The sequence below is a fragment of the Rana temporaria genome, chromosome 6 (assembly GCF_905171775.1).
Source record: "Rana temporaria chromosome 6, aRanTem1.1, whole genome shotgun sequence".
NCBI classification, from domain to species: domain Eukaryota; kingdom Metazoa; phylum Chordata; class Amphibia; order Anura; family Ranidae; genus Rana; species Rana temporaria.
The window spans coordinates 202,383,053-202,406,633 of record NC_053494.1 but is presented as its reverse complement, the minus strand read 5'-3'; the positions used below and the strand labels follow the sequence as shown (position 1 = coordinate 202,406,633).

At 43.3% G+C, this 23,581-nt stretch overlaps 1 protein-coding gene across 2 annotated transcripts in view; it reads left to right on the top strand.

Moving 5' to 3' along the window:
- The window catches only part of ZRANB3 (zinc finger RANBP2-type containing 3), a 382,760-nt gene that overhangs the window by 231,031 nt on the left and 128,148 nt on the right, over positions 1-23,581 (top strand). For both annotated transcript variants that reach the window (XM_040358099.1, XM_040358098.1), the window contains exon 9: positions 13,222-13,341. In XM_040358099.1, coding sequence (XP_040214033.1) covers positions 13,222-13,341 — 120 coding nt within the window. The remainder of the gene's footprint in view (positions 1-13,221; positions 13,342-23,581) is intronic.

Sequence of the window (23,581 nt, the reverse complement as noted above, 5' to 3'; positions counted from 1 at the left end):
TGGCACCAGCAAAGTCTGTATGATGATCTTCGATGATCGTTACATCTCAGTGCAGCCGATTTTTTAAATAACGGCTCAAGCTTTACACAGTACTCAACCTTCCCATGTAAGATAATGAGCTGATGAATGTTGAACTTCCCCCGCATATGTGGTGGAAAGTAATAGAATTCCTAAAAGAGCACTTGAAATTTCAGCCTTGACCAACTCTTTGCATGGTTATTTTACTTGACATAAATTCAGATACTTTAAAAAAAAAAAAAAAAATATATATATATATATATATATATATATACACACACACACACACACACACACACACACACACACACACACACACACACAAAATCATTTGAAGGGCAGAGGCAGGGTTGGAACAAGGTGTAGACAGAAGAGATGGCTGCCTTGGGCTCTTCAGCAGGAGGAGGGTACAAAAATGGCAGGACAGTAACCTATGCTATTGAAGTAGTTCACATGCAGTGTAGAGGGGAATTTTGACCTCTCTGCCTTGGTGGTCAAGGTCCTCATCCAGACACTGGGTTGGAAATATGAGCCTGGTGGGGTTTTCTTTTCCCCATTCTTCTTTGAGGAGAAAAAAGTTATTTACTTTGCATTAACAGCCAAAATTCAGTAGAGGGATGAAAGCAAGTTTAATCTGCATTTGCAGGCAAGGCTGCATGGAATCCTGCCGCGTGTAGCAATGTTTTATTAAAAAGCCTCTTCCCAGTAAAGGACAATTATTTTGCACGTTTAACGTGGAGAAAACAACTCACCTTGTTTAAAAAAAAAAAAAACTTAAAGTGGTTTTAAACCTTTGTGTTTTTTCACCTTAATGCATTCTTTGTTTTACCTACCTGAGCCCCGAACTTCCGTGGGCTCGTTCCTGCGTCGTGTTCCAAATGGCTTAAAAGCTCTTAATTGGTTAGATTGATAGCAGCACAGCTCTTGACTCCCGCTGCTGTCAATCAAATCAATGATGTAGCGTGGCCGAGTTATACACTTGGCGGCTATGGGCGTGCCCGCAAGGTAACCCCCTCGGGAGAGAGCTTCCCAGAGGGGGTTAGCTCTTGCGGGGAGGAGCCTCGAGAGCAGCCGTGGGACCCCAGAAGAGGACAATCGGGGCCACTCTGTGCAAAATGAATTGCACAGTGGAGGTAAGTATAACATGTTTATTTATTTTTTTAAAACTGAACCCATACAACCCCTTTAACCACTTCAGCCCTGAAAAGATTTACTCCCTTAATGACCAGGCCATTTTTTGCGATACAGCACTGCGTTATTTTAACTGACAATTGCGCGGTCAAGTGACGATGTACCCAAATAAAATGTATGTACTTTTTTTCTCACGAATAGAGCTTTCTTTTGGTGGAATTTGATCACCTCTGTGTGTTTTTTTTTTTCTTGCCCTATAAACAAAAAAAGAACAACTATTTTGAAAATAAAACAATATTTTTTATTTTGTGCTATAAAACATACCCATTAAAAAAAAAAAAAAAAAAAAAAAGAAATCGAATTTCTTTATTAATTTAGGTCAATTTGTATTCTGCTACATATTTTTGGTAAAAAAAATCCCACGATAGACATATATTGATTGGTTTGCACACAAGTTATAGCGTCTACAGATTTATGGCATTTTTGTAAATTTTTTCTACTAGTAATGATGGTGATCTGCGATTTTTAGCAGCATTGCGACAGACAGATTGGACACAACTGATTTTTACTCCAAAAGCATTTTATTAAAATAAATTTGATAAAAATCCCAAAAATCAGAAAAATGTGTTTAAATAAAAAAAATAAACACTTATTTAAATAAAGAAATTGTCTTTTTTTTTTTAAATCATCACTTTTTATCTATTTTGCTAAAGGCAAATCCACTGTGCACTGCATGTGTACTTGGACGTTCAGTTGCTGTAGATCTGAGGGGAAGATTGGAATTTATTATATTATTATTATACACGATTTATATAGCGCCAACCGTTTATGCAGCACTTTACAATGTAGAGGGGGGGGCGGCACAATTAAAGTACAGTTCAATACAGAAGGGACAGGAGGACCCTGATCATAGAGCTTACATTCTAAAGCAAATGAGGGGAAGCTCTGCTGATTTCTATCATCCAATCATGTACAAGCAAAAATACTATTTCTCTTTTGTCCATGGACATATTCTTGACTGTAGGGTTATTTTCCATCTATCAAGTCCTCTCCTGATAGACGGAACATAACCCTACAGTCAAGAATATAAGGAAGCTGTGTCCTTCCATGGACTTCAGAGAAAAGGATTTTACGGTGAGTACAAAAATCCTATTTTTTTTCTTTTCTTATTCATTCCCTTGCATGTCCCCCCTCCGATCTACAGCGACTTCACTTTCAAGTACACTTGAAGTGCACAGTGGATTTGCCTTTAGTAAATAAACCCCCCTGTGCTTTTAATTGAGACAAGCACACTCTACAGAGGGATATGCTTTGTTCATATTTTATGCATGAGGTTTACAACCACTTGACTGCCTTTACATTAGAGGGCCGAGTACTGTTCTAAAACATATTTGCAGATTCTTTTGCACCAGTTGTCCCTTCAAGTTCTTCTTCTTAAAGCGGGGGTTCACCCTTAGAGGGCACTTTTCCCCCTTCGCTTCCTGCTCGTTATTACTAGGGGAATCGGCAATTTATTTAAAAATATGTGCAGTACTTACCCGTTTACGAGACGCATCCTCTCCGTCGCTTCCGGGTATGGGCTTCGGGAATGGGCGGTCCTTCTTGATTGACAGGTTTCCGAGAGGCTTCCGACGGTCGCATCCATCGCGTCACGATTTTCCGAAAGAAGCCGAACGTCGGTGCGCAGGCGCAGTATAGAGCCGCACCGACGTTCGGCTTCTTTCGGCTACGAGTGACGCGATGGATGCGACCGTCGGAAGCCTCTCGGAAGGCTGTCACTCAAGAAGGAACGCCGGCTCCCGAAGACCCATACCCGGAAGCGACGGAAGAAGATGCAGCTCGAAAACGGGTAAGTACTGCACCTATTTTAATATAAATAGCCGATTCCCCTAGACCGAACGAGCAGGAAGCTAAGGGGAGATTTTTTTTTTTTTTTTAAATGGGTGAACTCCCGCTTTAAAGACTTCAAAGTAGACCAGCGTATCGTTTACGGCGTTGAACTTTCTCTTTTCTCCCCCCCGTTCTGACCAGCATTGTCTCAGAACTCGGTCTAAAGCTTTTTGATTTTTTTTTTTTTTTCCGGTTGCGCATAATTTCCACAGCCCATGAAAAATTCACAGATGTCTTCCTCATTTAGAGATGAATAGATATTCATAGGATCGCGCAACTTGGCTTAACCACCGAACGCCAGATCGGATAAATGTTACCCCCTTGAAAAAAAAAAAAAAAAAAAAGCAAAGCATCAAGGCGCTAAAAACCTGACACCGTGTTACCGCATTAAAAGCCTTTTTTTACCTGTCCATGAAATATTCTGAAAGCGGTATGTAAATGAGAATATTATATAAACATGAGGTCCTACTATTTCTTCTCAAAGAGCTGCCTTAACAGCTAATCCCAGTCGCCCAGCCTGACCAGGTTCACTAAGATATTCTCCCTAAACTGTTATTTGATTGTTTCAAATGCTCCTCTTATAGACTTTAACTTCATGAATAATAAATGAAAGACTTTTTCTTTCTTTTTTTTCAAATACTTTTCTATTATTAATAAGTGACACATTGTTATTGCCAGATAAAATTATCATTAGGAAAGGATGGAATTCATAAATAGTGGGAAAGAGTTAGAGAAGGGACAAGGACTGAATTATGGTATATTTCAAGCGCGCAGTTTAATGAGCGCATTACGCGGAATACTTTATTAATGCATTTTTTTTTTCTTTTCTTTCGGTCTTTCCTTTTGTGGAAGGTTTTTTTCGTAGGCTTGCAGACTTAACCCCTCCGTTGCTTCAGGTGTACCCGCAGCATTAAGTTCGCCTCCTCCCTAAGGCCCAGCTAGGGGGGGAGCATAAGGGGTTAATGCGCTTTACAAGCGTCTCCTGTCAATTTAGAGCCTTTGCCGTCTCTAGGGTTGCGTGGGTTACAGCGGTAAGCGGTAAATTATTCATTACTAATTAAAATCCATGACATCATTGATACCTGTATTGCTCCGGCGTGTATGAGAATGTATAGACTGGCGAAACAGACAGCCGAATATAATTATCTTCATGTTACATTAAGCGTGCGCTGAAATGACAGGAAGAACGAAAGGCTTTCTTCTGGATGTTTCCTTAAAATTTCCCGATTTTTTTTGTATTGTATCACGTTTTGTATTTTTTTTTTTTGCTGGGTTTGAACACATTGATGTTTATTTGGGGAGTACAGTATTTTTTGGGTTGGGGACAAAAAAAAATATTTTTTAATTTTTTTTCATGTTGTGCAACTGGATCCCGTCTGTTTTGCAAAACTGTTGCCCGATTATCAAGTCCCAAGTCCCATGATTAGTTATCGAAGCCATCTCTATGTAAATTATAGTTGACAACTAAATGAACATGCTGAGCTGGTACCTTCTTAATGTTTAATAATGAATGGTACATAGAGCAAAAAAAATAAATACAAATAAAATTCCAACAGGAAAGTGAGACTCCTGTGTTGAAGATTTGTCCTTCTTTGTCTTCGAGATACTGTACTGTATTTATTTATTAAATTTTTTTTTTCTAATAGATTCGGTCCTTATTGTCTCTTTGGGAAAAACGGTACTTTGAAATGTAATATATAGTGGAAAGTGGCAATAAATGTAAAAAATATATTTATAGCCTAATTAAATAAACACGCTACAGTTGGGTATTTTCTGCATAATAAATTGTATTATTATCTCGTATTCTTTTAATATACAATGAAGTGCAGCCAGTAAAATAAAGATGGTATGAATTTTCCAATTTAACAAAATTCTCCTAATTCTGTATACATTAACCACTTCAGCCCCAGACCATTTTGCCTGTTTAATGACTGGGCCACTTTTTGCGATTCGGCACTGCGTCGCTTTAACCACTTAAGACCCGGACCAAACCGCAGGTAATGGACCCGGCCAGTTTTTGCGATTTGGCACTGCGTGGCTTTAACTGGCAATTGCGCGGTCGTGCGACGTGGCTCCCAAACAAAATTGACGTCCTTTTTCCCCCACAAATAGAGTTTTCTTTTGGTGATTGCAAGAGAAGAAACGTATATGGACAGCCGCACTCCAATAAGTCTAAAAAAGACGTGCCCTTTATTGGTTAAAAAGAAATGCACTACAAAAAAACAGCATACAGTGGGAAATAACAGCTTAGACTAAGCATTGAGGTTCAATGTGAAACACGTCGGCTGTTATTTCCCACTGTATGCTGTTTTTTTGTAGTGCATTTCTTTTTTACCCAATAAAGGGCACGTCTTTTTTTAGACTTATTGGAGTGCGGCTGTCCATATACGTTTATTCTCTTGCATGCTCTGTGCATTGCCGGCACCCGTTGGTTCCTGAGTGGACATTGATTGCCTTAGGTGTGCTCACCTGGAACGGCAGTTTTTCCTTTCTTTTGGTGGTATTTGATCACCTCTGCGGTTTTTATTTTTTGCGCTATAAACAAAAATAGAGCGACAATTTTGAAAAATAAGTGAATATTTTTTACTTTTTGCTATAATAAATATCCTCAAAAATATATAAAAAAACATTTTCTTTCCCCTCAGTTTAGGCCGATAAGCGTTTATTGATTGGTTTGCGCAAAAGTTATAGCGTCTACAAAATAGGGGATAGTTTTATGGCTTTTTTTTTTTTTTTTTTTACTAGTAATGGCGGCGATCAGCGATTTTTATCGGTACTGCGACCTTATGGCTGGCACATCAGACACTTTTGACCAACTTTTGGGTCCATTGTCATTTTTATAGCGATCGGTGCTATAAAAATGCATTGATTACTGTAAAAATGGCACTGGCATGGAAGGGGGTTAACACTAGGGGGCGATCAAGGGGTTAACTATGTTCCCTAGGTGTGTTCTAAGTGAAGGGGGGGGGGGTGGAACTGACTAAGGGAAATTAGAGATTGCTGTTCATACATTGAACAAACGATCAGTCATTTCTCCCCCTGAAAGAACCGGGAGCTGTGTGTTTACACACATAGCTCCCGGTTCTCGCTCTGTCACGAGTGATTTCTGGTGCCCGGCGGTGATCGCGTCCACCGGGCGCTTGCATCAGCACCAGGGGCGAGCAGGGGGCCCCTAGTGGCTGCAATGCAAAATCACGTTATATTATGTGATTTTGCGCAGCCAAGCCGACCTGCCGCCGTAAAAACTACGGTGGGCGGTCGGCAAGCAGTTAAAACCTTGGTTTGAGAGTAACTTGGTTTGAGAGCGTTTTGCAAGACAAGCAACATTTTTTAATAAATTTTGCCTTGATATACAAGCAATGTCTTGATATAAAAGTAGCTGAGTATAAAAAATAAGAGTTGCCTCCAAGTGTAACAATATGGTTACATTTAATAAAGGTACAACATTAAGCAACTTATTGCTACACTTGGAGGTGCCTCTCTTCTCTTTTATACCCTGTAAAAAAAATGCTTTGATATACAAGTGCTTTGAATTACAAGCATGTTTCTGAATGAATTATGCTCGCAAACCAGGGGCCAGATTCACATATACTTGCGGCGGTCTAACGTATCGTCTATACGTTACACCGCCGTAAGTTTTCAGCGCAAGTGCCTGATTCACCAAGCACTTGTGTGTAAACTTACGGCGGTGTAACGTAAAGGCGTCCGGCGCAAGCCCGCCTAATTCAAATGGGGAGTGTACCATTTAAATTAGGCGCGCTCCCGCGCCGGACGTACTGCGCATGCTCCGTTTTGAAATTCCGTGCTTTGCGCGAAGTGACGTAATTTTTTTGAACGGCGACGTGCGTAACGTACTTTCGTATTCCCGGACGTCTTGCGCAAATAAAAAAAAAATTGAAATTCGACCCGGGAACGACAGCCATACTTTAACATGGCTCGTCTAAAGTTAAGCCATGTTAAAGCAGGCTTAACTTTGCGACGGAAAAAAATTACTAGCGACGACGTAACGAACGCGAAAACCTTTGTGGATCGCCATAAAACCTCATTTGCATACCCGACGCAGGAAAACGACGCGAACTCCATCCAGCGGCGGCCGAAGTATTGCATTTTAAGATCCGACGGTGTAAGTCAATTACACCTGTCGTATCTTAGGGCTATCTATGCGTAACTGATTCTATGAATCAGTCGCATAGATACACTCAGAGATACGACGGCGTATCAGGAGAAACGCCGTCGTATCTCTTCTGTGAATCTGGCCCCAGGTTTTTAATTTATAGGCATGTGGTTTTCTTTGATGGTACTGAGCATGACAAGCTACACAGATACACGTTACTGTCCTTTTTTCATTTAATTTTTTTTTTATGTTCTTTGCAAATTTTTTGCTCAGTGTGTCGTGGTGTGGACTCCTCACACTATGACCTGAGTATGTTTCCATAAATATTTATTCTCACATGGTGTGGGTGTCCATATTTACACCTGTGAGGGGAGGTGGGAGGATATTTGAGCCTTGGGGAAACTGCAGGGATAGATTGGGGGAAGCAGCATAATACATAATGGGCCAGATTCACGTAGGTGGGCGGCGTAACGTATCGTAGATACGTTACACCGCCAAAAGTTTTCATCGCAAGTGCCTAATTCACCAAGCACTTGCGATGAAAACCTACGCCGGCGCAAGGCGGGCCAATTCAAATGGGCGTGTGCCATTTAAATTAGACGCGCTCCCGCGCCGGACCTACTGCGCATGCTCAGTGTCGCAATTCCGGTCGTGCTTTGCGCGCCGTGATGTCATTTTTTCGAACGGCGACGCGCGTAGCGTAATTCTGTAATCCCGGACGGCTTACGCAAACGACGTTCATTTTTAAATTTCGACGCGGGAACGACGGCCATACTTTAGACAGCAATACGTTTGCTGACTAAAGTTAGGGCACCAAAAAAAACGACTAACTTTGCGACGGGAAACTAGACTAGCGGCGACGTAGCGAACGCGAAAAACCGTCGTGGATCGCCGTAACTCCTAATTTGCATACCCGACGCTGGTTTACGACGCGAACTCCCCCCAGCGGCGGCCGTGGTACTGCATCATAAGATCCGACAGTGTAAAACAATTACACCTGTCAGATCTTAGGGATATCTATGCGTAACTGATTCTATGAATCAGTCGCATAGATAGAAACAGAGATACGACGGCGTATCAGGAGAAACGCCGTCGTATCTCTTATGTGAATCTGGCCCAATATAACTGGGTACTTACTTTTATAGGTAAAGTTGATCCAGGGAAAATCCGATTGCCTCTCGGGGGATCGGGAAGGAATTTTTCACTATGCTGTAGCAAATTGGATCATGCTCTACTGTTTTTTTTTTTTTTCGCCTTCCTCTGGATCAACTGTGGGTGTAGAATTGGGCATATGGGATTGTACGATATTTTTTATTTATTTTTTATTTTATTTTTTGTGGTTGAAATGGGTGGACTTGGGTCTTTTTTCAACCTAATAACAATTGCAGTCATTTGGGAAAATATTTTATGTTCCATTCATAAAAAAAGGGTGTATAGTGCACTAAAATGTAATGTGTTATAATGTGAAATGAGGACTGCAGCGAGATATAAACCAAGTAGCATACATAAACAGAATAAAATGGTGTTAGTCAATGGATGCAAGTAGGTACTAATAGTGCTGTGACACACTAATTAGATGAAACATAAAGCACTTTGTGCACAAAAACAAAACGATATGGAAAAACACTTCAAAATATAAATAGGGTAACGAGATTGTGGACGGATCCTTCACCATAATCTCCCCTCACAGCGGGACATCCCAATCATCCAGAAAATGTTCATACAAATAAGCTCCAATCAGTGGCGGCTGGTGCTCAACATTTTTGGGGGCGCAAACAAACGAAAAAAAAAACCCCATCAATTGTCCCCACTGTGCCATCAATTGTCCCCACTGTGCCATCACACGCAGCCACTGTGCCATCACAGGCCGCCATTGTGCCATCAATTTTCACCACTGTGCCATCAAACGAAGCCACTGTGCCATCAAACAAAGCCACTGTGCCCATCAAGTGGGTTTAGATGGCATCCATTGGCATCCATTGCGGCACTGATTGGCATCCATTTTTTGTGTCCTCCTCATCCCTGATGGTCTAGGGTGGCATCCTTTTTATTTTTTTTATTTCTGGTGGTCTATATGGCCATCCCTGGTGGTCCAGTGGTCATCCCTGGTGGTCCAGTGGGCATCCTCGGGGGGGGGGGGCTGTGCTGATGATCGATCAGCACAAACCCCCCCCCCCCTGTCACAGGAGCAGCCGATCGGCTCTCCTCTACTCGGGTCTGACAGACGCGAGTGAGGAAAAGCCGATTACCGGCTTTTCCTATTTACATCGTAATCAGCCGTGATTGGACACGGCTGATCACGTGGTAAAGAGTCTCCGTGAGAGACTCTTTACCTTGATCGGTGTTGTGGGGTGTCAGACTGACACCCTGCAACAACGATCGCTGCGATGCGCGCACCCGGGGGCGTGCAGCGGCTCAGAATCCTGAGGACGTCATATGACGTCCAGTCAGGATTCTACAACCACTTTGCCGACGTCAATATGTCATTGGTGGGCGGCAAGTGGTTAAAAGAGGCACATCTAAGTATGCAGGGATCCGGGGTAAACCTGTTCACATAGACCAGGTATGTGCAATTAGCGGACCTCCCATGAGGCATAGCAAAACTCTGACAGCCACAAGCATGGCACCCAGAGGCAGAGGCATGATGGGACTTGTAGTTTTGCAACAGCTGGAGGTCTGCTATTCCACAACCCTGACATAGACCATCCTCCTCAATCGTGACCGGGAAGACTACCCTGCAGTAGAGTGATCTGAAAGCGAGGCTTGAGTCGCTCGTGGAGCGCAGCGTGGAAGGGATAACTTTGACTCTTTGGTTGCTTTCGCAGTATGCTTCGCGTCATTGTCCATCTGCACTGTGAAGCGCCGTCCAATGATTTCTGAAGCATTTGGCTGAATATGAGCCGATGATAATATTGCCCGGAACACTTCAGAATTCATCCTGCTGCTTTTGTCAGCAGTCACATCATCAATTAATACAAGAGAACCAGTTCCATTGGCAGCCATACATGCCCACGCCATGACACTACCACCACCATGCTTCACTGATGAGGTGGTATGCTTTGGATCATGAGCAGTTCCTTTCCTTCTCCATACTCTTCTCTTCCCATCACTCTGGTACAAGTTGATCTTGGTCTCATCTGTCTGTAGGATGTTGTTCCAGAACTGTGAAGGCTTTTTTAGATGTTTGGCAAACTCTAATCTGGCCTTCCTGTTTTTGAGGCTCATCAATGGTTTACATCTTGTGGGGAACCCTCTGTATTCACTCTGGTGAAGTCTCCTCTCTATTGTTGACATTGACACACATACACCGACCTCCTGGAGTGTTCTTGATCTGGCCAACTGTTGTGAAGGGTGTTTTCTTCACCAGGGAAAGAATTCTTCAGTCATCGACCACAGTTGTTTTCCATGGTGTTCCGGGTCTTTTGGTGTTGCTGAGCTCACCGGTGTGTTAGTTCTTTTTAAGGATGTTCCAAACAGTTGATTTGGCCACACCTAATGTTTATGCAATCTCACTGATGGGTTTGTTTTTTGTTTTTTTCAGCCTAATGACAGCTTGCTTCACTGATAGTGACAGCTCTTTGGATCTCTTATTATCTACTTGCCGACCAGCCGCCGCAGTTATACGGCGGCAGGTCGGCTCCCCTGCGCGAGAGCCCATAGCTATACGTCGGCTCTCGAAGCGGCCACTAGGGGCGCTCCTCCCTGACTCCTGTGCACGTGCTTGGCGGGCGCGATCACCGCCGGGCACCCGCGATTGCTTGTTACAGAGCGAGGACCGGGAGCCATGTGTGTAAACACACAGCTCCCGGTCCTGTCAGGGGAGAAATGCCTGACAGTCTGTTCATACAATGTATGAACAGCGATCAGTCATTTCCCCTAGTGAGGCCACCCCCCCTACAGTTAGAACACACTCAGGGAACATACTTAACCCCGTTCCCCGCCCCTTAGTGTTAACCCCTTCCCTGCCAGTGGCATTTTTATAGTAATCCAATGCATTTTTATAGCACTGATCGCTATAAAAATGCCAATGGTCCCAAAAATGTGTCAAAAGTGTCCGCCATAATGTCGCAGTGCCGAAAAAAATCGCTGATCGCCACCATTACTAGTAAAAAAATAAATATTAATAAAAATGCCATAAAACTACCCCCTATTTTGTTAACGCTATAACTTTTGCGCAAACCAATCAATAAACGTTTATTGCGATTTTTTTTTTCCGAAAAATATGCAGAAGAATACTTATCGGCCTAAACTGAGGAAAAACATTGTTTTTTTATATAGTTTTGGGGGATATTTATTATAGCAAAGTAAAAAATATTTTTTTTTTTTCAAAATTGTCGCTCTATTTTTGTTTATAGCGCAAAAACTAAAAACCGCAGAGGTGATCAAATACCACCATAATAAAGCTCTATTTGTGGGGAAAAAAGGACGCCAATTTTGTTTGGAAAACACGTCGCACGACCGCGCAATTGTCGGTTAAAGCGACGCAGTGCCGAATCGCAAAAAGTGCTCTGGTCTTTGACCAGCAATATGGTCCGGGGGTTAAGTGGTTAAGAGTTGACAGCAACAGATTCTAAATGCAAATAGCACACTTGTAATTAACTCCGGACCTTTTATCTGCTCCTTGTAAAAGGGAGAATGACAGAATAACACTCACCTGGCCATGGAACAGCTGAGCAGCCAATTGTCCCATTACTTTTGGTCCCTTAAAAAGTGGGAGGCACATATACAAAGTGTTGTAATTCCTACACCGTTCACCTGATTTGGATGTAAATACCCTCAAATTAAAGCTGAAAGTCTGAAGTTAAAGCACATCTTGTTTGTTTAATTTCAAATCCATTGTGGTGGTGTATAGAGCCAAAAAGATTAGAATTGGGTTGATGTCCCAATATTTATGGACCTGACTGTAGATGTGCCTCTTTTAATCATCAACCATGTGAGTTGCTAAATGTTGTACCTTCATTAAATGTAACCATATTCATACACTTAGAGGGGCCTCTTCTGTTCTATACTCAGTTGTGACATGACGCTACTTGTATATCAAGACATCGCTTAGATAGCAAGTCAAAATGTATTAAAAAATGTTGCTTGTCTTGCAAAATGCTCTCAAACCAAGGTTTTACTGTGTAATAAATATATATATATATATATATATATATATATATATATATATACACATATATACACACACCGTATTTATTGCGGTATAACGCGCTCCCGCGTTTACCGCGCACCCCTAAAGTTGCCCCGAATCCTGTGGAATTTTTTTTTTTGTACTTACAGTTTTGGTATCTTGCGCGGCGTCCATCGGCGGCCTCGTTGGGTCCGGCGTCCTTCTGCGGCTTCGGGTGTCCTCTTCGTCGGGTCCGGCGTTCTTCTGCGGCTTCGGGTGTTCTCTTCGTCGGGTCCGGCGTCCGTCTGCGGCTTCGGGTGTCCTCTTCGTCGGGTCCGGCGTCCTTCTGCGGCGTCCTCCCCGCTCGTTTCCCGCGCCGAGTTTGAATACTGCGCCGACATATACAGAGCGCAGTACACTTGTGTATTGTCGGCAATGCTCGGCAACTCTCGCGCTGACGTCCTGTACGTCCAGGACGTGAGCGCGGAAGGAGCCGAGACTGCCCGACTATACCCGAGTGTACTGCGCTCGGTATATGTCGGCGCAGTATTCAAAACTCGGCGTGGGTATCGGCGTATACCGCGCACCCACGATTTTGCCCTGATTTTCAGGGCAAAAAAGTGCGCGGTATACGCCGATAAATACGGTATATATATTTATTTATAGTTGCCGGGGGGGTGGTGGTGTGTCTATATGAATGTTTTTAGTTGGGGGCACTGGCTGTCAAAAAAGAGGACCTTCCTATTGCCATGGAAGGCCTGCTATAATAAATGATCCTGCCGGTGTTCATGTCAAGATTATATAACGCAGAGCACAGTCCCTGACATATTGCCTCCTGTACAGTAAAGCAAGCGACGTTTGACTTATCATGAAGCTGTGGCAGATTACTAGACGCAGGCAGCCTTGCATCAGATGTATTGCACAGTATGACACTGAGAATTATTTGTTCATTTCCTAGGCTGGAGCCGTGAAGGATTACATTAAAATGATGTTGGAGAATGACAAGCTGAAGTTCTTGGTGTTTGCACACCATCTCTCCATGCTGCAGGCCTGCACGGAGGCTGCCATAGAGAACAAGGTACCCTAATCCATCTCTCCATTCAAATGCGTCAGTCATGTGATTTGTTATTTACAGAAGAGCTCCCAGCTACGCCTACCCACAGACGGGGCTTGCCAGACGTATGAGCGATGTTTTGTATGAACAATCTCTTGTGTAAAAGATTGTTTCTTAAATAGTAATAATTTTCCCTGCCAGAAAAATGGTACGTTTTATGAAAAAAAAAAAGAAGCTACTTGTAACTTAAATGCATATCATTCAAATCTGAATTCCATGGTAATTCTTACATAGTTACATTAGTGCAGCTTGGACCATACCTTGACGGACCCTCATGGAGACTGGAAATGACTGTAGAAGGCATTACTACTCCTGTGATCTCCATTAGCTTCCAGATCCCGTGCCAAGCTGCTGCCCTTCTGCATTGTGAACATAGGTCGCCGGCTCGCTTGGCGCGGTTGCCGTTCAGGGAACAAAGTGCATTTTCACAATGAATGCAAAACATTCCATAATTGAGCGAAGTGTGGGAGGCGAGGTGCCGATGTCATGATCTCCACCTCGTCCAGTCAAAGAAGATTTGGCATTCCTTGACATTCATTGGCACAAGCCCACGCTAAATGATGCTAATGCCAAATGGGGGACCTTCTGTGTTGACAATACAGTAGGGCAGCTTCTCAGCACCAGATGCTAGTGGAGATCCCTGGAGTAGTGGTTCATACTGCAGTGGTTTCCAGTCTTCGTGGGGAACCCGCAGGTATGACACATATAGTACATAGTTGTATTGTTCCAAGCTGGACTGATGTAACTCAGTTCAAAGCAGAACAAAAATCTCAGCATGCAGTACAGTGGAACCTCGGATTAGGAGCATAATCCGTTCCAGGAGAATGCTCGTAATCCAAAGTACTTGCATATCAAAGCGAGTTTCCCCATTGAAGTCAATGGAAACGAAAATAATTTGTTCCGCATTGACTTCAATGGCATGCAATACTGCATGCGGGCAGAGGTGGGGGGGCGCCCGAGAGCCTCGGAAATGGCCGGAAAGGCCCGAGGACACCTTGGCTGACCTCGGAAACAAAGTGATTCTGTGTCTTTCCAAACATTTTCGAATGGCTCAGTTTGGCTCCGCCCCCCCCACCTCAGGCCAAATGCGGTACTGCACACCACTTTGGCCTGAATCCTGCTCGTTTGGAGACAACACTGGCAAATCGAGTAAGGATTTTTTCTAATACAGTGCTCGTATTGTGAAAACGCTCATTAACCGCGTTACTCGCGATCCGAGGTTCCGCTGTACTTTATTTAGTAGTGTGCGTTAAAGTGGTTGTAAACCCTTCCATATACCCAGTGAAGTGACTGGTCTCAGGTGATACACAGAGATGAGGCAATCCTACATATGTTCTATTTGTGTATCTGCAGTCTTCTCTTCAGCCGTTTAAAGTCCAGACTTTATAAAGCTTCTGAGCTGTCAGAAAAAAGGGGGTGGAGAGCTGAAGTTACACTCTGCTGAGCTCAGCGAGGAGAACTCTGAGAGCTGATTGGAGGGAAAGGACTTGCCTCTCCTTCACGCAACTCACAGAAAGAGAGTTGAGGCTGTCAGTCAGCTGGAAATATTTCTCCTGTGACCTTTTGTCTCTTGGTGTCAGAAAAACTTGTCAGAAGTGATTGATGCCAATAGCAGAAAAAATAAGCAGCAGCCATAAATGTCACTTGGTGCTTTTTAATTGAGACAAGTACACAATATAGAGGCATATGCTTTGTTCATATTTCATGTCTGAGGTTTACAGTGACTTTGCTGTGCTTTGACACGCCGAGAGTGTGCGGAGAGAAGAAAGCCGATAACCTGCTTGTGTTAAAAACATAGGCACTGATTATCAGTGCTGCCAATCAGTGCCCATCAGTACCACCTCATCAGTGTAACCCATCTGTGCCACCTTTGAGTGCCTATCACTGCCCATCAGTGCCGCCTCATCAGTGCCGCCTCATCAGTGCACATCAGTGCACATTAGTGAAGGAGAAAAATTACCTGTTGGTATAGTGAGAATGTATAGTCGAGACCCATATACTTAAGTTTGAATAATATTGTCTTGGAGTCCCTTAATATAAATAATGGGAAAAGGAATGTGTAATAAATCTGGACATTAAATGGTCTTCTCCAGACAATTAAAACGACATATTTACATTGAAATATTTATTCGAAAAATAAATAATAAATATTTAAATGCAAATACAGTACAGACCAAAAGTTTGGACACACCTTCTCATTCAAAGAGTTTTCTTTATTTTCATGACTATGAAAATTGTAGATTCCCACTGAAGGCATCAAAACTATGAATGAACACATGTGGAATTATACATAACAAAAAAGTGTGAAACAACTGAAAATATATTTCATATTCTAGGTTCTTCAAAGTAGCCACCTTTTGCTTTGATTACTGCTTGGCACACTCTTGGCATTCTCTTGAGGAACTTCAAGAGGTAGTCACCTGGCGCAGCACCCCATCACTCTCCTTCTTGGTCAAATAGCCCTTCCCCCGCCTGGAGGTGTGTTTGGGGTCATTGTCCTGTTGAAAAATAAATGATGGTCCAACTAAACGCAAACCGGATGGAATAGCATGCGGCTGCAAGATGCTGTGGTAGCCATGCTGGTTCAGTATGCCTTCAATTTTGAATAAATCCCCAACAGTGTCACCAGCAAAGCACCCCCACACCTCCTCCTCCATGCTTCACGGTGGGAACCAGGCATGTAGAGTCCATCCGTTCACCTTTTCCCGCGTCGCACAAAGACACAGGGGTTGGAACCAAAGATCTCAAGTTTGGACTCATCAGACCAAAGCACAGATGTCCACTGGTCTAATGTCCATTCCTTGTGTTCTTTATCCCAAACAAGTCTCTTCTGCTTGTTGCCTTTCTTTAGCAGTGGTTTCCTAGCAGATATAATACCATGAAGGCCTGATTCACACAGTCTCCTCTTACCAGTTCTAGAGATGTGTCTGCTGCAAAAGGTGGAAGAACCTAGAATATGAAATATATTTTCAGTTGTTTCACACTTTTTTGTTATGTATAATTCCACATGTGTTCATTCATAGTTTTGATGCCTTCAGTGTGAATCTACAATTTTCATAGTCATGAAAATAAAGAAAACTCTTTGAATGAGAAGGTGTGTCCAAACTTTTGGTCTGTACTGTATGTATTTTTAAATTGTCTGGAGGAGACCATTTAACACCCAGGCCTTGTACACACGAGGGGACATGTCCGATGAAAACGGTCCGCGGACCGTTTTCATCGGACATGTCCGCTCTGAGATTTCGGTCTGATGGTTGTACACACCATCAAAACGAAATCCGCGCGGACAGGATACGCGGTGACGTGGTCGTGCCGCGACGATGACGCGGCGACGTGCGCGACCCTGGGAGGTCAATGCTTCCACGCATGCGTCGAATCACTTTGACGCATGCGAGGGCTTTCGGCCGAGCGGACATGTCCGGTAAGTCGTACAGACGACCGAACATGTCCGACGGACAGGCTTCCAGCGGACAAGTTTCTTAGCATGCTGTCCGATCCGCCGTAAAATTGTCCGGTCGGCCGTACACATGACTGAAAATGTCTGCTGAAACGTTTACGAGGCCCCAGATTCATTACGCAGAAAAATTACCTGTTTGCAAAATTTTATAACAAACTATGATTTATTATTTTTATTTTTTTTACTGCTTATCTTTTTTTTTTTTTTTGTTTAGTAAACAATAAAAAAAAAACAGTGGTGATTAAATACCACAAAAATAAAGTTCTATTAGTGTGCAAAAAATTATAACCATTTCATATGGGTACAGTGTTGCATGACTGCGCAATTGTCATTCAAAGTGTGACAGCGCTAAAAATTGGCCTCGGCAGGAAGTGGGTGATAGTGCCCAGTAGGCAAATGGTTAAAAAAATGCCACTTTAACTACTTAAGGACCCCCCACTGTATATATACGTCCTCTTTTTAAACATGGATATCTCAGTAACGGCAGCAGCTGCTGCCACAACTGAGATATCCATGTTTTCAGCGGGCGGCCGTGTAAACGATAACGGCGGTCTCCGCGGCGGATTCGCCGCGAGATCGCCGTTATCGGTGGCGGGAGAGGGGCCCCCCCCCCTCCCGCCGCTTTTCCGCGCCCTCCGCCGCTTACCGGAGCCGTCGGTAGCGGCGGAGGAGATCCGATGCTGCCGCCTGGAGAGTGAGGACTTGAGTGAGGGCAAGATGGCCCCCACCCGTCCTCATAGCTCTGCTGGGCGGAAGTGACGTCAAAACGTCAGTCCCGCCCAGCCTCTTAAAGAGACAATTTTTTTTCTGTCATTTTTTTAAATGACAAATTTTCCTTTTTTTTTTTTTTTTTTTTGCATTTAAGCCTAAATATGAGATCTGAGGTCTTTTTGACCCCAGATCTCATATTTAAGAGGACCTGTCATGCTTTTTTCTATTACAAGGGATGTTTACATTCCTTGTAATAGGAATAAAAGTGATCATTTTTTTTTTTTTTTATATTTTAGTGTAAAAAATAATAAAATCAATAAAATTAAATAAGAAAACAAAAAAATTTTTTTTTTAAAGCGCCCCGTCCTGACGAGCTCGCGCGCAGAAGCGAACGCATACGCGAGTAGCGCCCGCATATGAAAACGGTGTTCAAATCACACAAGTGAGGTATCGCCGCGATCGTTAGAGCGAGAGCAATAATTATAGCCCTAGAGCTACTCTGTAGCTCAAAAAATGCAACTTATAGAATTTTTTAAACGTCGCCTATCTAGATTTTTAAGGGTAAAAGTTTGACGCCATGCCACGAGCGGGCGCAATTTTAAAGCGTGACATGTTGGGTATCATTTTACTCGGCGTAACATTATCTTTCACAATATATAAAAAAATTGGGCCAAATTTATTGTTGTCTTATTTTTTAATTCAAAAAAGTGAATTTTTTCCAAAAAAAGTGCGCTTGTAAGACTGCTGCGCAAATACGGTGTGACAAAAAGTATTGCGATGACCGCCATTTTATTCTCTAGGGTGTTAGAAAAAAATATATATATAATGTTTGGGGGTTTTAAGTAATTTTCTAGCAGAAAAAACTGTTTTAGTCTTGCAAACACCAAATCTGAAAAACACCTGAGGTCTTTAAGTGGTTAACAGGCATTTGGCTTTTTATTTTTTTAAGCACGTAAAAGCACCTCTATGTTTGCCTATATCGGTGTTAATTTAGTCGACTAAAACGACTAAAACATTTTACTCGACTAAGTGAATACTATTTTAGTCGACTAAAATACAACTAAAACAATTGAGATCACTAAAATACGACTAAAACTGAAATGGCATTTTAGTCAAAAGACTAAGACTAAAACTAAATTGAAATTTGACTTCAATATTAACTCTGGTCTGTAGTGCATGTTCATACCTCAATACCATAAGTAATAACATATTCAATTTTTCACTCCAGCAGTATATAATGAGTTTGAGCATTGTAGAGAAATGTTAACTAATACATTACAATGTAATTACACCCATTAGATTTTAGATGACTAAAATTAGTTTTAGTCGACTAAAATGTACTGGAGATTTCGTTGACTAAATAAGACTAAAACAATTGCAGAAGACTAAAATGGGACTAAAACTAAAATGCCATTTTAGTCCTCAGACTAAAACGAAATCAAAATTTGCTGCCAAAATTTGTACTGGCCCATATGACCATGCACACACAGGTGATTACAGGTGTGTTGGGAGCTTTTACAGACATCCTAAACTCGCTTACTTGTAAAGGTAAAATGTTTTTTCCCTAAATATCTTCCTTTACCTTAGTGCAGTCCTCCTTCACTTACCTCATGCTTCCATTTTGCTTTTAAATGTCCTTATTTCTTCTGAGAAATCCTCACTTCCTGTTCTTCTGTCTGTAACTCCACACAGTAATGCAAGACTTTCTATCTGGTGTACACAGCTCCTTTCTCTATCTGCAAAGTAGAGAGTGTCCTGACACTCCTGCTCGCCTCCTCCCCCCTCAAAAGGCTTTCTTCACACCAGGGAGAACGCCTCACATTACTGTGTGGAGTTACAGACAGAAGAACAGGAAGTGAGGATTTCTCAGAAGAAATAAGGACATTTAAAAGCAAAATGGAAGGATGAGGTAAGTGAAGGAGGATTGCACTAAGGTGTAGGAAGCTATTTAGGGGGGGAAAAATTACCTTCACAACCCCTTTAAAGGGGTTGTAAAGATAAACGTTTTTTCACCTTAAGACCCCTTTCACACTGAAGCGTTTTTACAGCGTTTTAGCGTTAGCGCTATTAAAACGCTCATAAAATGCTCTCCATGCATCTCAATGGACCCTTTCACACGGAGTCCTGCAAGCAGTATCTTTGGAGCAGCTTTTGGGCGCTGAAAGAAACGCTCCAAAAACGCCCCTCTCCATTGAAATGAATTGAAAGCGCTGTAAAAACGCCTTACCCTTCACACTGAGGCACTGCAAAAACGCCCTAAAACGTTAGGGTCTTAGCGGTGCTTTACCAGCACATTGGGATCGCAGATGAGGCTTCGCTCGAATAACGCTTGAAAAGCGCTTGACAAACGCTCTCAAATTCGCTCTAGTGTGGAAGGGGCCTTATGCATTAAGGTGAAAAAACTTCCGACTTTACCGGCCCCCCGTTATACTTGCCTGACCCCTCGAAAGTCCCGCGCTCGGACCCGACATCTTCTTCGCCACTCAGCCTGGCCGTTGATTGGCTAGAGCGGATGGATTAAAAGCAGCGCAGCCATTGACTGGCACTGCTGTTAATCGCATTCAATGACACGGCACGCCGCAAGGAGCAGGAGCTCACCCGCAAGGACTCCACACAATGCGAGGGAGCTCGTATGAATGTGTGGAGTTTTGCAGGGAGGACCAGAGACAGCCCCCGAGGGACCCCAGAAGACGAGGATCCGGGGCCACTCTGTGCAAAATAAACCTCACAGTGGAGGTAAGTATAACATGTTTGTTTGTTTGTTTTTTATTTCATTTACAACCCCTTTAAACACGAGTACAACATGTGACTATTTTGGGTGCATTTTTTAAAGCAGCGTTTCTCCTGTTTAGTTTGGTGTCACTTTAAGATGGCTGCCTCCCATTGTCCGTAGGTGAAATGCTTTGAATTAATTGGACAGGATTTTCCTCTCGACTTTAACTTCAGTGGAGCTTTTCCTCCTTTCATATTTACTAAAACGGTGTTGGAAAGTCCCGGGAGAGATGCTGAAATCCTAATTGGGAGTGATTTCGGGCCATTAATAGCTCGGCAATGCGAATTGTCAAAGAGCCGCGGTCAATAAACCGCTTCTGACAGTTTAATTAATAACCTGCTTTAATCGTAAGCTCTGCGAGGCAGTCCCTCTTTATTTTTCAATAACATGTCTTCAATGTGTAGCTTTCTTTGTGCTTAACCTCATTATATGTATCGATCGAATTCCTGCTGGAGCTTTGGTAAATCGCACTATGATTCACACATATAATGGCCATGCATAAGTAAGCAAACACACCTGTTCAATTTATATCTCCTGCCATATGCAAATAGGCTTTTCCAAGTGTTTATTATATGCGCATTCTAATTACAAGGAGAGAGCTTGCAACAATATATGAATCTTATGAGTAACATACAATTTCACAGTAGGTAGCAGCATCTGGGATTTATTGTGGAGTGTTTCTTTAACCACTTGCTTACTGGGCACATATACCCCCTTCCTGCCCAGGTGAAATTTCCGCTTTCAGCACTGTCAAACTTTGAATGAAAATCGCACGGTTGTGCGACGTGGCTCCCAAACAAAATTGACGTCCTTTTTTTCCCCACAAATAGAGCTTTATTTTGGTGGTGTTTGATCACCTCTGCGTTTTTTAATTTTTTGCGCTATAAACAAAAAAAGAGCGACAATTAAAAAAAAAACAACACAATGGCCCGTATTCACAGACAGCGGCACACATTTATGCCAGCGTATCTCCTGGACGCTACGCCGACGCAGCGCAGAGAGGCAAGCACTGAATTCACAAAGCCAGTGCTGCCAAAATTGCGCTGGGTTTCCTAGGCGTAAGTCGGCGTAGGTGGAAGTGGGCGTGAGCCATGCAAATGAGGCATGACCCCATACAAATGATGGGCCGAGCGCCAGACAGATACGTATAACGAACAGCGCATGCGCCGTCCCGTGGACACATCCCAGTGCGCATGCTCAGAATCACGTCAGAACTACTCCCTAAGATACGCCGGATCACTGCCTATGGCGTGAACGTAACCTACGCCTAGTCATATTCACGTCATATGTAAACTACGTCGGCTTGTGTTCCCTGGTGCAGCCCTTTGCATGGATGCTGCTGAGTTACAACTCCTTTGTGGGGCATAACTTTACGCCGGACGTATGACTTTACGCGCACTTGCGTCGGGCGCACGTACGTTCGTGAATCGGCGTATCTCCCTCATTTGCATATGTGAATAGAAAATCAATGGGAGCGCTAAATGCGTCCAGCGTAAATATGCGCCCACTCTACGCCGGCGTAGGCAAGCTACGCCGGTCGGATGAAACCTGTTTTTAGGCGTATCTTAGTTTGTGGGCCCGGCGCATAGATACGACGGCGCATATTTTCACTTATGCGGAGTATCTGGAGATACGTCGGCGTTAGTGCTTTGTGAATCCGGGCCAATATTTTTTACTTTTTGCTATAATAAATATCTCAATTATTTTTTTTTAAAACTTTTTTTTTTCTCACTTTAGGCCGATACGTATTCTTCTACATATTTTTGGTAAAAAAAAAATTGCAAGAATCGTACAGTGATTGGTTTGCACAAAAGTTATAGCGCCTAAAAAATAGGGGATAGAATTAGGATTTTTTTTTTATTATATATATTTTTTTTACTAATAATTGCGGTTATCTGTGATTTTTGTCAGGACTGCTATATGGTGAAAACATCAGAGACTTTTGACACATTTTTGGGACCATTCACATTTATACAGAGAACAGTGCTATAAATATGCACTGATTACTGTATAAATGTGACTGGCAGGAAAGGGGTTAACACTAGGGGGCGAGGAAGGGGTTAAATGTGTTCCCTAGGAGTGATTCTTACTGTGGGGGAGGGGGGGACTGGCTGGGGGAGGTGACCGATCGGTGTTCCTATGTACAAGGGACACAACATATGTCTCCTCTCCCTGACAGGACGTGGATCTCTGTGTTTACACAAAGAGATCCATGTCCTTGGCTGTGTAACGGCCGATCGCGGGTACCTGGCGGACATTGCGGCAGCCAGGCAAGCGCATCGGCATCTCAGTGACGCGGCGGACGCACACCGCCGGTGGTGCTCGCGTGCCCCCCAGTGGCCGGAGGAGCTGAGGACGTCAATAGATGGCCTCCCGGACCTGAAGAGCGGCCTTGTGGCCGTCATTTTACAATAGCCCGGGCGCCGCCCCCTCTCTCCTACCACTCTCTATCACCATAGATAGATTCATGCATTGCATGAATCTATCTATGGTCGCAGGTGCCGACCCCTTTTCGGGCACCTGAATTACAGCGGCAGGGGTGTTTTTTGGAAGCACCTGATTAGAGCCATGCTGGGCGCTCGCTGTTCACTCAGCGTTATGTTAGTAAAGCAAATGAATATTCGCTTTTCTAACACTTAACCGCCTCTCAGCCAATCAGGTGCTCGGGTCTGTTACCTGTAACCTGATTGGCTGAATTGACAGGCGCTGTGATTGGATGCGGCTTATCAGGCGTCCAATCATAGCAGAGGATGGGAATAGAGGATGGGAGAAGACATTGAGGAGCATGGAGGACATCGCCCCCGTGACCCGCTGCCCCACGAGACAGGCAAGTGCCGGGTGGGGGATGCACACTGGCGGCAGTTGATGGGCACACTGGCGGCAGTTGATGGGCACAGTAGCTACGTTTGGTACAGTGGTGGCATTTGATGGGCACAGTGGCGCAGCGTTTGATGGGCACAGTGGCTGCAATTGATGTGTTTTTTTCAGTTTGTGCCCCCCCCCATAATATTTGGAGCACCAGCTGCCACTGGTCCTAGCCAATTAGAAGGTTGCAGTTGGGGAATAGTAGATGGAGGGACCCAAAGGAGTTTTCCAGTGTGGTATGGGAGCTCTATACTGGGATACAGCCACCTAGAAGTGTCAGCCATTTATAGTAAATTCTATAGTTCAGTTTTTAAATGCCATCAAATAAAACCAATTAAGACTTAAAAAATAAATAAAATGTTATCAGGTTAGATTAAAACTTGCTTGCCACTTTCCTC